The sequence below is a fragment of the Hyla sarda genome, chromosome 2, assembly GCF_029499605.1.
Source record: "Hyla sarda isolate aHylSar1 chromosome 2, aHylSar1.hap1, whole genome shotgun sequence".
Classification (NCBI taxonomy): Eukaryota; Metazoa; Chordata; class Amphibia; order Anura; family Hylidae; genus Hyla; species Hyla sarda.
Genome location: NC_079190.1, coordinates 292748628 through 292766944, shown reverse-complemented (window position 1 = coordinate 292766944; position 18317 = coordinate 292748628). Strand labels below are relative to the sequence as shown.

General features: G+C 41.6%; 1 protein-coding gene across 1 annotated transcript in view; it reads right to left on the bottom strand.

Annotated features, from left to right (window-relative positions):
- The window catches only part of PLCXD2 (phosphatidylinositol specific phospholipase C X domain containing 2), a 41883-nt gene extending 23919 nt beyond the window's left edge, over positions 1–17964 (bottom strand). The window contains exons 1-2 of the mRNA XM_056557488.1: positions 17670–17964; positions 5861–6321 (exon numbers count right to left, since the gene is read on the bottom strand). Coding sequence (XP_056413463.1) covers positions 5861–6321; positions 17670–17754 — 546 coding nt within the window. The 5' untranslated portion in view covers positions 17755–17964. The remainder of the gene's footprint in view (positions 1–5860; positions 6322–17669) is intronic.
- Between the last annotated feature and the right edge of the window lie 353 nt (positions 17965–18317).

Genomic DNA, 18317 nt, shown 5'->3' with positions numbered 1-18317 from the left:
CTTGCCTCCCTCCTCCCACTGCATGTGTGCTCAGTCACGCTGGAGGGTATTTGGGAGGAAGTTGTGAGTCGACCGAATGCTGCCGTAATTGCCCACTGGCCTCTGTTTTCCTTATCAAGCACAGGTAGGATTAGCGTAGGTCCCGCGCCATTTTGAGAAACCTTGGCGTTGGTGTGCGGGCTCTGGTGTATCCTTCATATAAGGATACACTGGCGAATGTCTCAATTTTAACATCAGTGTTGAGGGATAGCCAATGTCATTGTATACATCTACCACAGTAGTGCACCCACATTCCTATATTTTTTAATTGAATTGCACAGAAAGGGCCACTGTCAGCTAGTTTGCCAGTAAGGGGCCTTGCTGCACCCCCCTGCAGCTGCGGCAGCACAGAAGCAGGGGACAGCTGTTTACACAACATTCTTACAGACGCGCCTACAGTTCAATGCAGCGCTCGGGCTCGGCTCATTGACAGAGTGAAGAGTCATTGGCTCCTCACCCTGTCAATCACTCTTGTGGGCCGCCCACAATATGCAGACGCTGACAAGAAGCCCGGGCTTCCGTCCTCAACGCTCCGGCACATGAATGACGTCATCATCATGCCAGAAGAGGCCATAGACCGGGAGGAAGGTAAATATGTTTTTTGTTGTTTTTTTTCTATTGTTACCTAAGGGGGCTACTGATTTCTACCTATTGGGGCTACTTATTACTACCTAAGGGGTCTACTGATAACTACCTAAGGGGGCTACTGATAACAACCTAAGGGGGCTATTGATTACTTGCTAAGGGGGCTACTGATGACTACCTAAGGGGGCTTCTGATAACTACCTAGGGGGGCTACTGATAACTACCTATGGGGGCTACTGATTACTGCCTAATGGGGCTACTGATTACTACCTAAGGGGGCTATTACTATTAATACCTAAGGGGGCTGCTGGCTATTACTATCTAAGGAGGCTACTGATTACTACCCAACAGGGCTACTGCTATTACCACCTAAGGGGTGCTGCTGGCTATTACTACCTAAGGGAGCTGCTGGTTATTATGACCTAAGGGGGCTGCTTCGATTACTACATAAAAGGGGATGCCAATGTATATGGGGGGCTGCAACTATATACAGGGGGACCTACCTACAGGGAGTAACCCCTACTTATAGGGGGCTGCTACTGCATACAGGGAGTAACTATCTACACGGGGACCTACCTACAGATGGTACCTCCCTACTCTGGGCACCTGTGTAATGAGGGAAACTATGTAAAGGGGCCTGTCAACTTTCTGGAGTGACCTAACTACCTAATGGGTGGGGGATGGACCTACCTACTCTTCCCCAACCCACTTATCTAGCCACTCTATTATTACTGTATGGAGCGTTATAGGTGCAGGAAATGTGCGGAGCCTAAAATGTTAGTCTGGCAGGTTCTGTGGAGACGAGTTGTGAAAGGAAGAAGGTCCTAACGGTCTGGGCCGGAAGAAGAAGAAAAGTGAACGACTCCGATCAGAGAAGACGTCACCTGATGTAACTGTATGTACTCAATTATATGGTCTGCAGAGCCTGTGTAGAGCTAATATCTACCACTATATGGTTACTGTATGGGGGGGAATATTTCCTCCTAGTGTACTGGTATTATTGGTAATATTGGTCTAGGCATACAGGATTTGGTCAGTAACAGTATGATGGTAATATGTATAGTGTTAATATTCCTCCTTGTATACTGGTATTATTGGTAGTATTGGTCTCAGTATACAGGATTTGGTTAGTAACAGTATGATGGCAATATGTATGTTGATAATATTTCCTCCTTCCTTTGCCATTGAACTAAAAGGCTCTTGTTTTTCTTGTCCGGTGCCACTCACACTCTCTTTCCTTCTCTTTAAAGGGGTTCTCCGGTAGAAAATAACATTTTTCTAATCAACTGGTAGCAGAAAATTAACAGATTTGTAAATTACTTTTATTAAAAAAATCTTAATCCTTAACAGAAACTGTACAGAATAGGAGAGGTTTGCTTTAGGGATTTGCTCCTACTCTGGACAGCTCCTGACATGGACAGAGGTGTCAGCAGAGAGCACTGTGGTCATAAAGGAGATAACTATACAACTCCCTCTGTAGCATACAGCAGCTGATAAGTACTGGAATGATTAAGATTTTTAAATAGAAGTCATTTACAAATATGTTTAACTTTCTGGCACCAGTTCATTTTAAAAAAAAATTCCACTGGAGTACCCCTTTAAGCTTATTCTTCTGCCTTCGGAAAGAGTTTTCTAGAAACCTAAAGGGATTCTCCCCCCTTAAAGACAACAAAAACAAGACTTTCTGCGTGTGTCCAGAATGAGTGTGCAAGTTAGTTATAGAAGGGTGTCCTGCAACTCCACCTGCAATATTATCTCTGCCTCCATGCACCCATCAAGTATGCTGAGCACTAGCACTACATGTTGTGCTACAGGAACCAATACAGAAGGATGGCAGACTATATCCTCACTTTCCAATCAAATACACACCAGGTATATCAAAATTCAGCAAGCTATGCACCTCTGTGGCCTAACCAAAAGGCAGCACACACAATGGGTAAGTTCACCACAACCTTAGTACCACAACCTGTCAGCTTGCACAAAGTTCTAGAAACTGATAGTGGTATTTATACAGGGCACACAATATACATACACTATACAATAATATAACAGGAGCAAAAAGCAAAGTAGGATCTTTGCAGATTATTTTAAACTGTGTAAGGTGGTTAACACAATAGAGGACAATGCACTGTTACAAATGTATCCGGATAGGTTGGAGGTTTGGGCTTGGAAGTGGCAGATAAGGTTCAACACTGATAAATGTAAGGTTATGCACATGGGGAGGAAAAATCCAGGCTGGGAATGTTTACTAAATGAAAAACACATGGAAAATTAGTTTTAGTGAGACGGAATTGAAACTGTGATAACCAGAGTCAGTCCAATGCTGCCAAGCCAAAAAAAATAAAAAATCATGGAGCATAGATGCCTACGACAAGGAAATAATTCTACCACTGTACAAATCACTAGTCAGACTACACAAAGAATACTGTGTACAGTACTGGGCACCAGTGTACAAGAAATATATAGTGGACCTGCAAAGGGTTCAAAAAGTAATAATGGGAAAAGGAGGTCTATGGTACCCAGAAAGATTATCAAAACTAGGGTTATATAGTTTAGAAAAAAGACAGCTTATGGGGGACCAAATAACTATATACACACCAAGGGTTCTCTCCCTGTACACACCAAGGGTTCTTTACTGTAAGCAGAATTCAAAAGGGGCCTGGATGCATTTCTGGAGGATAATAATATTACAGGCTATGGACAGATTGTTGATCTGGGGATTTATTCCAATTGTCATATCGCAGGTGGAAAGGGATTTTTCTGCTCTTATGGGGCAAATGGCATCAGACTCAAAGGGTTTTTGCCTTCCTCTCAATTAACACAGTAGGGAAACAATAGGGAAATAAGTTAACTCTTTTTTTCAATCCTAACTACAGGGTGGGCCATTTATATGGATACACCCTAATAAAATGGGAATGGTTGGGGATATTAACTTCCTGTTTGTGGCACATTAGTATATGTGAGGGGGGAAACTTTTCAAGATGGGTGGTGACCATGGCCGCCATTTTGAATCCAACTTTTGTTTTTTCAATAGGAAGAGGGTCATGTGACACATAAAACTTATTGGGAATTTCACAAGAAAAACAATGATGTGCTTGGTTTTAACGTAACTTTATTCTTTCATGAGTTATTTACAAGTTTCTGACCACTTATAAAATGTGTTCAATGTGCTGCCCATTGTCCTGGATTGTCAATGCAACCCTCTTCTCCCACTCTTCACACACTGATAGCAACACCGCAGGAGAAATGCTAGCACAGGCTTCCAGTATCCGTAGTTTCAGATGCTGCACATCTCGTATCTTCACAGCATAGACAATTGCCTTCAGATAACCCCAAAGATAAAAGTCTAAAGGAGGTCAGATCGGGAGACCTTGGGGGCCATTCAACTGGCCCACGACGACCAATCCACTTTCCAGGAAACTGTTCATCTAGGAATGCTCGGACCTGACACCCATAATGTGGTGGTGCACCATCTTGCTGGAAAAACTCAGGAACGTGCCAGCTTCAGTGCATAAAGAGGGAAACACATCATCGTGTCACAATTTCACATATCCAGTGGCCTTGAGGTTTCCATTGATGAAGAATGGCCCCCTTTGACTTTTATCTTTGGGGTCATCTGAAGGCAATTGTCTATGCTGTGAAGATACGAGATGTGCAGCACCTGAAACTACGGATACTGGAAGCCTGTGCTAGCATTTCTCCTGCGGTGTTGCTATCAGTGTGTGAAGAGTGGGAGAAGAGGCCACTGGATATGTGAAATTGTGACACGATGATGTGTTTCCCTCTTTATGCACTGAAGCTGGCACGTTCCTGAGTTTTTCCAGCAAGATGGTGCACCACCACATTATGGGTGTCAGGTCCGAGCATTCCTAGATGAACAGTTTCCTGGAAAGTGGATTGGTCGTCGTGGGCCAGTTGAATGGCCCCCAAGGTCTCCCGATCTGACCTCCTTTAGACTTTTATCTTTGGGGTTATCTGAAGGCAATTGTCTATGCTGTGAAGATACGAGATGTGCAGCATCTGAAACTACGGATACTGGAAGCCTGTGCTAGCATTTCTCCTGCGGTGTTGCTATCAGTGTGTGAAGAGTGGGAGAAGAGGGTTGCATTGACAATCCAACACAATGGGCAGCACATTGAACACATTTTATAAGTGGTTATAACTTGTAAATAACTCATGAAAGAATAAAGTTACGTTAAAACCAAGCACATCATGGTTTTTCTTGTGAAATTCCCAATAAGTTTGATGTGTCACATGACCCTCTTCCTATTGAAAAAACCACCCATCTTGAAAAGTTTCCCCCCTCACGTATACTAATGTGCCACAAACAGAAAGTTAATATCACCAACCATTCCCATTTTATTAAAGGGGTAGTCCAGTGGTGAAAAACTTATCCCCTATCCTAAGGATAGGGGATTAGTTTGAGATCGCGGGGGATCTGACCGCTGGGGCCCCCTGCGATCTCTCTGTACGGGGGCCAGGCTCTCCGGCCAGATAACGGGTGTCGACCACCGCACAAAGCGGCGGCTGACACGCCCCCTCAATACATCGCTATGGCAGAGCCGGAGATTGCCGAAGGCAGCACTCCGGCTCTGCCATAGAGTTGTATTGAGGGGGTGTGTCGGCCGCCGCTTCGTTCGGAGGTCGACACGCCCCCTGCCGGCTGGCTGTCGGGGCCCCGTACAGGAGATTGCGGGGGGCCCCAGCTGTCGGACCCCCCGTGATCTGCAACTTATCCCCTATCCTTAGGATAGGGGATAAGTTGTTCACCACTGGACTACTCCTTTAAGGTGTATCCATATAAATGGCCCACCCTGTATATACCTGTCTCAAATAAGACAATGCGCATTCAAATAAACATACACTCTCTTTTTCCAGTAGGGTAAAAGAACAAAAGACATATATGGGAGAAAAAGTGGATAAGTTGCCAATAACATCCAATAAGATTTCAGCCTTCCTTTTTAAAAAGGCCTCTAAATAATAAAAGCTGACTGGTTGCTACGGGCATCTGCACCACTGTTCCTCTGCACAAGGTTTGAAAAAACTCCGCCATGGTGTTTATCTCTCCTGAAAGAAATTTGTAAGTAGACATTTGTCTTGTACAATTTCCATATACCCCTCATATTTTTGAATATTCTTGTTCCCACCTTCTCCAACAATGTCCTAGTCCTGAAGTCAGATGATAATCTTATTTTTAGCGTAGCTTTAATTGAAGAGAACTGAAGTCTTTGCCTACCTGATACTTCTTTTCCCACAGGTATTGTAATGTAATGTTTTCAACACAGTCAGCTATACAGAGTTTGCTGCCAAACACCTCCCGCAGCATATTCACAAGATACAAATGATGTGTATGTTCCATTGCATAGAAGTGGTTAAAGTCTAACAAAACAACTTCAGTGCTGTGGTTTGTTAGGAAAGTGTTAATTTCTGTCAGTCCATCCCATACTTTAATTCCAAACAAGCCATGTATGAAGTAGATCTCCATTTCAGCTTCCTCTGGCTTAGAAGATACCCGCAGGTCAAAATAGCGAATACCTGACTCCAGTTGTTCCTTGAAAGTTAAGTTCTGGGTAACAGACCATTTCTTCATAAGTTTCTTTACCAAGGAGATTTTTGCTAAACGTTTGATTGATGTTGCCTGGTCGGGTCCAACAGGAGATTTTTCGTCAACCCAATAACTGAATGAGTCATGTGATCCTGAAATAGAATAGATCACCTTAAATTCATAAAACATAATAAGAAAAAGTAAAGCAATAAGTCTAGTACCATAACCTAACACAATTGCCCAGAGTTATGCAACTTTTGAAGGGCTTTAAAGGGGTACTCCGGTGGAAAACTTTTTTTTTTAACCCCTTAAGGACGCAGGACGTAAATGTACGTCCTGGTGAGGTGGTACTTAACGCACCAGGACGTACATTTACGTCCTGTGCATAACCGCGGGCATCGGAGCGATGCCCATGTCATGCGCGGCTGATCCCGGCTGCTGATCGCAGCCAGGGACCCGCCGGCAATGGCCGACGCCCGGGATCTCGCGGGCGTCCGCCATTAACCCCTCAGGTGCCGGGATCAATACAGATCCCGGCATCTGCGGCAGTTTGCGATTTGAATGAATGATCGGATCGCCCGCAGCGCTGCTGCGGGGATCCGATCATTCATAACGCCGCATGGAGGTCCCCTCTCCTTCCTCCGTGCGGCTCCCGGTGTCTCCTGCTCTGGTCTGTGATCGAGCAGACCAGAGCAGGAGATGACCGATAATACTGATCTGTTCTATGTCCTATACATAGAACAGATCAGTATTAGCAATCATGGTATTGCTATGAATAGTCCCCTATGGGGACTATTCAAGTGTAAAAAAAAATGTAAACAAATTTAAAAGTAAAAGTAAAAAAAAGTGAAAAATCCCCTCCCCCAATAAAAAAGTAAAACGTCCGTTTTTTCCTATTTTACCCCCAAAAAGCGTAATTTTTTTTTTATAGACATATTTGGTATCGCAGCGTGCGTAAATGTCCGAACTATTAAAATAAAATGTTAATGATCCCGTACGGTGAACGGCGTGAACGAAAAAAAAAAAAGTCAAAAATTCCTACTTTTGTAATGCATTTTATTTAAAAAAAAAATTATAAAAAATTAATTAAAAGTTTTTCATATGTAAATGTGGTGTCAAAAAAAAGTACAGATCATGGCGCAAAAAATGAGAACCCATACCGCCGCTTATACGGAAAAATAAAAAAGTTAGAGGTCATCAAAATAAAGGGATTATAAACGTACTAATTTGGTTAAAAAGTTTGTGATTTTTTTTAAGCGCAACAATAATAGAAAAGTACGTAATAATGGGTATCATTTTAACCGTATTGACCCTCAGAATAAAGAACACACGTCATTTTTACCATAAATTGTACGGCGTGAAAACGAAACCTTTCAAAATTAGCAAAATTGCGTTTTTCGTTTTAATTTCCCCACAAAAATAGTGTTTTTTGGTTGCGCCATACATTTTATGATATAATGAGTGATGTCATTACAAAGGACAACTGGTCGCGCAAAAAACAAGCCCTCATACTAGTCTGTGGATGAAAATATAAAAGAGTTATGATTTTTAGAAGGCGAGGAGGAAAAAATGAAAACGTAAAAATTAAATTGTCTGAGTCCTTAAGGCCAAAATGGGCTGAGTCCTTAAGGGGTTAAATCAACTGGTGCCAGAAAGTTAAACAGATTTGTAAATCACTTCTATTAAAAAATCTTAATCCTTCCAGTACTTTTTAGGGGATGTATACTAAAGAGAAATCTAAAAAAGTAATGCATTTCCTCTGATGTCATCACCACAGTGCTCTCTGCTGACCTCTGCTGTCCATTTTAGGAACTGTCCAAAGCAGCATATGTTTGCTATGGGGATTTTCTCCTGCTCTGGAAAGTTCCTAAAAGGGACAGCAGAGGTCAGCAGAGAGCACTGTGGTCATGACATCAGAGGAAATGCATTCCTTTTTTTTATTTTTATTTCTCTTTAGTGTACATCCCCTAAAAAGTACTGGAAGGATTAAGATTTTTTTTAATAGAAGTGATTTACAAATCTGTTTAACTTTCTGGCACAAGTTTATAAAAAAAAAAAAAAAGTTTTCCACAGGAGTACCCCTTTAAATCAAGGGCACCACTACCAGTATAGCAGGCATGGCATTTGCTTCGGGCCCAGTAACAGGTGAAAGATTATGAATAAGGAAGAGAAAGTATTTGGTGTGAATAGTGGTCTACAAGTTACGGCTTTTAATAATGATGGGCAGCAACATAGTTACTGAGGAAGGGGCACTCTGCTGGAAAACATATATATATTTTTTTAAATCAACTGTCTAGAGCAGGAGAGGTTTGCTATGGGGATTTGCTCCTACTCTGGACAGTTCCTAAAATGGATAGAGGGAGGTGTTAGCAGAGAGCACTGTGGTCAGATAGAAAAGAAATAAAAAAAGAAATCAACTTACTCTGTAGTATACAGCAGCTGATAAGTACTGGAAGGATTAAGATTTTTAAACAGAAGTAATTTACAAATCTGTTTAGCTTTCTGGCACCAGTTGATTAAAAAAAAAATGTTTTCCAGCGGAGTACCCCTTTAAGCTTATACACATGGGTTAAAGTGTTAAGTGTTCGGGGAGGTGGAGGTTTTAAACTGCTCCGACCTAAAATGAAAGGAACAATAATGTCTATTTTATGAACATTAAAGTATGTAGAGCAGTGGCCCTCCAAATGTTGCAAAACTTCAACTCCTGGCATTCCCAGACAGCCGTTGGCGGAAGTCGAAGTTTTGCAACATCTGGAGGGCCACAGTTTGAGACCACTGCTGTACAGCATAATGCATTATGGTTCCCTTGTATGTCCACTAATATCTTCTAAATCCTTTACATACATGTGTGTCTTATATGAGAAGCTTGTACTATAAGCTTTACACATATCTGAAGCTACTCCTTGGGTTAAGTGACTCTGATCAAGAAGCACAATTCAGACGCCATCAGCCTCAGGACTACACCTCACGTACATTGTCCATATGCCTCGAAAAATAAGGCAGGATTTCATTTGGTGTCAAGTAGCGATTAGTAGAAAACTAAAGGTTAATCTTTTTAGGGGCCCCTAAGGTCTGTCATTGGCATTGGTAATGCAAAGTATAAAGGTTACAGTAGACAAGATTCTGTTACATTAATATGTATCCTATGGTGTTCTGTATTATATGCTGCAGATTAAATATTCTCTTTATGATACATTATTAACAACATTTATAAATATTGTCAGCTAAACAATTGAGAAGCTGTTGGTAAATATCACAACCTTTATTTATGTTTCATTAAAGGGGTTATCCAGCATAAGATGATTTTCATACGTACCTGGCAGACAGTAATGGATATGCTTAGGAAGGATCTGCGCTTGTCTTGGGGCTACATGGCTATGTTGTGAGATTACCATAATACTGTGGCTAGCTTTTTGCGAACTGGTATTTCCTGTTTGACTTTTCTTTTTTTGACTACAAATCCCATAATTCCATTTTTCATCCTCTCTCCCACACATCAGCCACCCCACCCATTGAAACATAAATTAGCTGCATCCATTCAAAAGACCTGTGATTTTCAATCAGGGTGTCTACAGCTGTTGCATCAGTTGCAGATTGATCTCTCTCCACCCATTGAAGCAGACAGGCTCCCTGTCATCAGCTGACTAGTGAGTCAGGTCTCGGACGCATTGCAACCTGGGAAATATCTGAGACAACAGTCATTTTGTATGCTGTTAAAAATAAATATTGGGGTGAAAATCACAGAAGAATTGTGAGAAAACCGTCACACACAGGTACAGACACTATATTATGAACTACACTAACTTTACAGCCCCTGTAGCATAGTCAAATAAAAAGAATTCCTGGAATACCCCTTTAATAATGTATTCTATAAGAATGAATCCTATATTTTTTTTATCATCAAACCTACTTTGTGTTACTCATCTCAACCACTTTTACTCTATACATTTTTGCACAGTCATAAACGTATTCGGATGCCACTCAAGATGCACTTTCTGTGTGGGTGCGTCGATGTCCACCATTTAATGTGTTTAAATGGGCACTGTCAGATAAAAACCTTTTGATATGTTGTAAACCAATAGGTTTTGCAATTGCTTTCATTAGAAAATTTTCAGTATTTCATACTGAAAAAGCCAGTCAAACAACTGCCCCCCCCCCTGCCTGATTGGACACATACTAGTCCTGCTGTGTCCATGCGTCATCACCTATGTCATGGACACACTTCCTTGATTGACAGCTGTGAGCGCAGGGCTCACAGCTGAGGAAAAATCCTCCCACTGTCAGCTTGTGTCCCGCTACTATCAGTGAGGACAAGCTGGGAGTTGTAGTTTTTCTAATGCTAGGGGAGGTGTGAGCAGACAGCATACTGAGGGAGGGGGCGGAGACCTGCACAGTGAGGCCATGCCCCCTCCCTTTTAGAGGAATTCAGACTAGTGAGCTAAATTAATAGTGTAATAAAAAAATAAATAAAGATGCTAGATACATAAAAATTTGATGTACATGGTCAGTATTAGGTACTGAGTGATATATTAAAAAACATGTTTTTTTGTTGGATCTGACAGGTACGCTTTAAGGGTAGGGTCACACGTGCCGTAATATGCTGCGTATTTGCCGCTGCATATTTTCCTACCCTTTGAAGTCAATGGGTATCAAAATCAGCTGCAGCACATACTCAGCAAAATACGCCACAAGTGACCCTACCCAAAATATATATTTTGAATTTAAATAAAGATGAATTGGTTTAGTATATCTTTCTTGTTCATTCCCGTTTTCAGCTAGGTTTCCACACAGGTTTTTTTTTCTGTCAGTTTTTGGAATACGGCCACTGCAGTTTTTAAGCCAAAGCCAGAAGTGTATTCAAAAGGAATGGGACATATAAAGGAAGTACTTACACTTCTCCTCCCTGCAATGGCAGTTTTCCAAAAAATACCAGAAAAAACCTCCATGGAAACCTAGTGTTATGGAGTTATAATTATTTGGACTAAATAAAATGTAATAGATTTGTCACCGTGGAATCTATGGTAAAAATCCAAAGCATAATTTAGATTTCTGCAGTGAATTTGTTTGCTATGCCACAGATTTCGCTACAGATCTAGCCACAGATTAACTAATCGATAGCTGGCTGCTCTGTGTGGTTCCGCCAAAATCTGCATCAAGAAGTGGTGTCCATATTTTTCGGATTTGAAATCAGTGAATACAAAATTCATGTTACATGAAAAAAGACATGGATTCACATCAATGGGGTTGTCTAGCGAAAGAAACAGCCCGTGCATGGTGTCAAAAGTGATAATAAAGCAGACAGCACCTCATCCACATCAATGTCACAGAGCTCTGATTGGGAGCTCCATTAGAGCCACTGATAATGGGACTGGGATGGAGGGTGTCACAACTGGCTTCAACATATTTGACAGGTCCCATTCACTGTGAATGGGGTCCACTATTTTGCAATAATTTAGAGTAGAAAAAACCTGACATGCAGGAATTTCAGAACTAGAACTCCAAAGCTTAGATACTTGGGCGAAGGCATAAAGGACTCTAACCATTTGCTGTATGGAAGTAATTTCTTATGGTGGTCCCGTGATTGTTTCTAATGTAACACTGGACATACATAGAACAACTAAATATAACTCAGATTACACTTTTTAAATGGCCTCAACATGCCTGTAGTTAACCAACAATGTATGCATTTGTACTTCTTCACCTATACTGTACTGTGTACGTGTTCACCTATACTGGACAGTGATCAGGTTGTTTGGTGCCATCTTTAGTCAGTTTGCAAATGTGCAACACCAAAGCATGACTTTATTATATGTACTGGAGCTGTAAGATAAGAACATCACACTAATAAATATGCAGTGTTATCGTGTAACTAGCAATGGTGTGCGATATTTCTCTTTTCATTGAATGTTCTGCTGCTTGTTTGGGTATTATTGAAGATCAAACACTCATGTGACCTTATGAAGACATTACAGCATTTTATTTGAAATGAAGGAGTTAATGATTTCGGATGACAGGAGTAACCAAGACATGGTTAATGGCATGAACTACTTTCAAGATTTAATTAAAATATAATATAAAAAATGAAATTGTTAAATACTATTAAGAAATCATAGAGGAAAAGCAAACAGTGCATTCCAACAACGTCCTTGGATTCAGGTCATTAACAATCTACAGTTAATCCTATAAATGATGGATTATCTTCTTAGACAATCCTCTTTATCAAATCCAGTCACAAAAGCCTGACGTTCTAGCATGCACATTGTCAGTAATGTAATACACTGCTCAAAAAATATAAAGAAAACACTTAAATAACACAATGTAACTCCAAGTCAATCACACTTCTGTGAAATCCCACTGTCCACTCAGGAAGCAACACTGATTGACAATCAATTTCACATGCTGTTGTGCAAATGGAACAGTCAACAGGGGGCAAGACACCCCCAATAAAGGAGTGGTTCTACAGGTGGTGACCACAGCCAACTTCTCACTTTCTATGCTTCCTGGCTGATGTATTGGTCACTTTCGAATGCTGGCGGTGCTTTCACTCTAGTGGTAGCATGAGATGGAGTCTACAACCCACACAAGCGGCTCAGGTAGTGCAGCTCATCCAGGATGGCACATCGATGCGAGCTGTGGCAAGAAGGTTTGCTGTGTCTGTCAGCGTAGTGTCCAGAGCAAGGAGGCGCTACCAGGAGACAGGCCAGTATATGAGGAGATGTGGAGGAGGCCGTAGGAGGGCAACAACCCAGCAGCAGGACCACTACCTCTGCCGTTGTGCAAGGAGGAGCACTGCCAGAGCCCTGCAAAATGACCTCCAGCAGGCCACAAATGTGCATGTGTCCACTCAAACGGTCAGAAAAAGACTCCATAAGGGTGGTATGATTATTGTCCTTTTGGCCTTACAGATATCTGAAAGGGAATAACTCAGCCACTAGGACTGAGGTCCACATTACAATTCAGGGAAATTATAAAGCCCTTTGGGTGGATCCGGAGAACTGGCTCGTTCCCTATATGACCCACTGGTTTGTCTCATTGACGCCATGATGATAGTCTATCCCCCATGTTCCTACGCTCAATTTTCTAAGCAGGCGCACATGTCTTGGAAATTGTGCGCACCCTTAGAAATCACCTCATCTATTCTATGTTGCTTGCTAAAGAGGAACACACGTTTACAATTCTCTGATGCTTTCTAACACTTAAATACGTGTCCTCCGAGGTGGTATATAAGGGCTTTTGCGCATTTTTTGTCCGTAAAATCAAAGGGACGCAGTTAATAAATCCAAGTCTACAGGATAAAGTGCTCTACGGTAAACATGAATGTAGACATCGCTATGAAGAATTCTATCAAACTCGGTGCACAAAAAGGAGATGCTTTGCGCAACATTTTGCACACAAATATGCACCTAAAAAATCTCTATATCCTATGATATTTTATACTGAAATTCCTCCTGGCGTCGGAATTCCGTCTGAAGTGAATGCCCGATACACTTCAACGGGAGTGGGGAAACCCATAGAAGTGTTTTGGGCTTTAACTTCAGGCGGATTCCACCGGCGGAAATTCTGCTGTGTTAATAGACCCTTTTGAAGACCCTTTATATATGACATTTTGGAAACTTTGGCACCAATTGCTTGCTTTGCATAGAATTATGAACAATTATTTCAACTTTACAGTGTTTGTCACTGAATGATTTTTTGGGAAAAGTTTCAGAAAAACTAGTACTTTCATGTAAACCTCTGCTCATTCTGGGCAAAGTAGTCAAGTCGGTGGACCCAATCAGTAACTGACAGCTCTATATATATGCATACTTACATATAGATGGCTAGCTGTCAGTCACTGAAATAGCTGTCAACCCACATGACTACTTAGTCTAGAATGAGCAGAGGTTTACAGGAATAAATGCTTGAACTTGTCCCACAAAATTAGATAGATATAGGTAGATAGATATTAGGTAGGTAGATAGATAGATAGATAGATGAGATAGATAAAAAGATATTCCCACAATTCATCACTCTGTCCTAGCTATCCGTTTGATCTCTGCAGACTGAACTGCTTTTTTAACAAGACAGGTTCCCTTTAAAGATAATGTATTGTAAGGTATGTAATGCAGATATGATATATTTGAATATTAAAGGTGTTTTTCACCTAATCATATATATAATGGTAGGTGAACTCCATATGGGGATACATACAGAGTGTGGTTTCCTGGCCCCATCTGAAGCACCAATCTCCTCGCTCACTACCAGTCATGTGACTTTGCCTGCACACAGTTAAATCTGCTACCAGTAAAGTGGGTGGGTCAGCTAAGGGGAGACTACTTGGCTATACTCCTATATACATGCACTCTGTCTGTTGAGGCTGTTGGCATCTTGGTACTGCTCCTTTTTCCAAGATCTTCCCTGTGTAGTGAGGCTTTTTGCGGCTTGATGCAACTTCCAAGCCACTGCTCCTCTATGCAAAATCCGCCCTGTCTACGTTGAGGCCATTGAAATGGGGAGTACTCCAGTATGCCCCAGTGAACATCAGCATCTATTTTTTTGCAGCATACTGATGGATTACTGTGACATATTGCATAAATGCAGTGTGAACCCAGCCTAATAAAATTAAAAGGTTAATGTACATTCTGTGATATATCCATATACATAGGTCTATAGACCACCAATGACACTACACTTGTTGTGGAACTACTGCTCTCAGCTGCTGCCTGTCAGTTTGAAACAAAAAGTAGCTCTGCAACTCTAAGCATGTTCACAAAGCATTTAGTTGTCTGATTCTGCTGGGAGTTGTAGTTTTGCAAGCTACGGATTGAGCAATGCTGCTTTATAGTGATGCAGAGACCCCGATTATTTAGACACTTTTCTCTGTTTTTCTGAAGTAGTTGTTGTGTCGGAACACTCCATCCCCAGTACAGTGGCACATCATTAAGCTTCAAAATGTAATTTCCATGGTAGCTTAGCATCAAGTGCAAAAGAAATCACCTAAAACAGTGGTTCTCAACCTTTTTTGCCTGAATACCCCTTGAAAGCCAATTCCCAAAAAATTGTAATGATTATAATATAATTCATATGCTTTACTCTCCCTATCTCTCCAGTCCCCTGATTTACAGGTGATGTCTTCTCTAACCAGAGTGGTTTACTTTTCTTTTCTTCACTATCTGGCCTAGACCGCCATTAAGATTTCTCCCATACAAGACTTCTCCACAGAACCAGCCAAACACATTTTAGTCTTCTTTCTGTAGTACAATACCAACCTATTTACAAACTCCCCATGTTTATTGTCACACACAGTAATAGTACCAGCTTTGCGTCGCCATATAGTTGTTAGGCCCCCTCTGTGCCCCCAAATGTAGCTGTAGGCCCCCAAACATAGTAGTAGGCTGCCGTACTGTCCCGCTTTGGTGCTCCACTGCTCTTCTGGTCTGGGGACTTATAGCTCATAGCAGTAGGTCCCCGATCTGCTGGGGCAGTGGGGCAACAAAGCTGATGCTAGTTTCTGCCAAAAGCAGCCCAGTACCCGCGCTTCCCCTTTGCAGTCCTCCTGCTCCGCTCCTCGGTGCAGTGACGTCAGTCTACCATTTCTTTCAAAGTGGTCCAGATCAGTAACCAGTGGCTGTGGCTGCCATTACTGATTTGTTTTTTCAAGTCCCCCCTGGAGAACTGCTAAGTACCCATGGGGGTACTTTTACCCCAGGTTGAGAACCACTGAACCTAAAATATGCAGGGGTAACAGGAAATAATAAAAGAAAGTCAATTGACCAAAGGCAGCAGGACAGTAAAAGGAGGAGCAGAGTCCTTGTGATGTACCATATACAAAATACTCGGTTGAGGTTTTGCATGTGTGCACCTACCTTTCTTTTTTTTGTGGGGGACTGGAGCCTATGCCATACCCAGCACTCATGGCTGTGTTTAGCAGCTGGGGGCCAAGGAAAATAGATGGTATAGAGCTATCTCCATTGATAGCTATATTAACAGACAGTGACGTCAGATCAACTCCGCTCTTACACCTTGCCATAGGCAGATCGCTGAGAAATCAACTTAATACAATGGACTTGCATTGAATTAAATAGGCAATTAAATGATAGCTGATCGAAGTGTAAAAATGTTGTTAATACATTTTTTTTTTTTTTTTTTAAAAGCTCTATAATAAAAAATGGATTCCCCCCTTTTCAAAACATATTTGGTATCACTGAATGTGGAAATGTACGAATAAAATATGTTATCTAAACTGTACGGCTAATAGCATAAATGTAAAAAAAATTAATGCCAAAGGCCAGAATTGCATTTTTAGGTCACTTATCCAATAAAAATTTTATAAAAATGAACAAAAAGTTCAATCTATGCCAAAATGCTGCTGATAATAACAACAATTATGGTACAAAATGAGCCCCCAATTCAGGAAATCCAGAAATAGTTAAATCCCTGGTGAGACTTAAAAGGGGTGGGCTGGTCAAAAGCAACTTATCCCTTATTCCCAGGGGTCCTAACGCAGGGACAGGCCCGGGCGCTCTGCGAGGAGCATGTGCTACAGACAGCACACACTCCATTCATTTCTATGGAAGTGCTGTAGATGCCCAAGTTCAGCACCCAAACTAAAACTGCACCACTGAGGAGTTTAAATCTGGAAGTTTTCAGCCTCAAAAATTAGACTTGTGTAACATGTTTGTTGTCTATTTTGTTGGGTGGCTGGTAGTAAGCCACCTGTAAAGATATGGAAGAGATCTTTATAGTTAGTGCTGAACAAGAAAGATTTATTTTTGTGCATATAGGCTGCAGTTGTTTTGTTAATAAAGAATAAAGACAGATGAAACCCACAATAAATATATATACAGATGCATCTTTATAAATTTGATATGTATAACTTATTTATATAGACTACTATATTACATGCTGGACCAGTATGATCTTGTTTTTCAAGAAACAGATGTACGAAATGTTGCTATTGCAAACCCCATGTGTGGTACCAAATATAAACCCTCAGCCATTCATTTTACTTCTAAGGACAACTGGGAAAAGGTTATAAAATCCCCTACAGCAGGCGCAGCACTGACTAAATGTGCCTCCCACCTGCAGCAGTTCCTGAGCAGTCTGTCTATTCTCCTTCCCTAACATTGCAGCACTTTCCCCTGCAGTAAAGCCACAATAACAGTGCCCATTTTTAACCCACTGGTTCCCCATATTTACATTACTTTTATGGCATCACAGGAGGGGTTACCTTGTGGCTTGGAGTATAAGACAATCCAGTTAGCTAGAAGTGATACAAGTTTTTTTTTCACATTATTATACATCAGGTACTCATAGCCCTGTGGTAATGCCATACATTCTTGTATATGTGCCCAGGAATAGGGGTACCCAGATGCCCCTGATCTGGTGAAATAAATCTATATACAGTATGACAGTAGGTGCAGAGCAGACTAGATTGACCTATAACTCACCTTGCACAGAACTAGAACAATGCAACAGCTTCTCAATTCCATTCCAGCTATATAAAAATAAATGGAAATACCTGGTATTGCCAAGTTGGACAGTGGCATTGCCCATAGAGATACTGGCAGAGCGCCCATCCAGTCCTCGTTGCACTTTACAGCCATCACTTACTCCTGGCAGAGGGATCGATCATAATAAGTTCCCGTCAGACACAGTATATTCCCAGCAACATCTTCCACAAGTCAACCTGCGACTTGCCCTATGCGGCTGTGCTGTGTGAACACTTCCTGATCTGCCGGCCGCAGATGAGCCCCAGTGACAGCTCTGTGTGTGACAACAAGCCGGGCTAAGCGTATTATCTGCACTGCTGAGTAAGCGGGGCTGGACCTTTGACAGAGCCTGTCACACACAGCTCACTCACTGCTTGGTAGCGCGCCATCTGGTGGTCAAAGCCAGGTATACCGTACTGAAAAGCACAGCAGTCTGATTTGTGTTTCATCTAAGAGAATATATGGCGAGAGATATCAAAACTTGCGCAGAGGAAAAGTTGACCAGTTGCCCATAGCAAATAATAAGTAAATATATGTTGGGGGGTTAGCAAAAGAAAAGGAGATGGGCACAACTATAGTAAGAGCTGGGTGCAACACAATTTGCCCAATTGATGCAAGTAAACAAGTGGAAGCAAAGGGTCAACTTCTTAATACTTTTATTTAAGTAAAAAGACAAG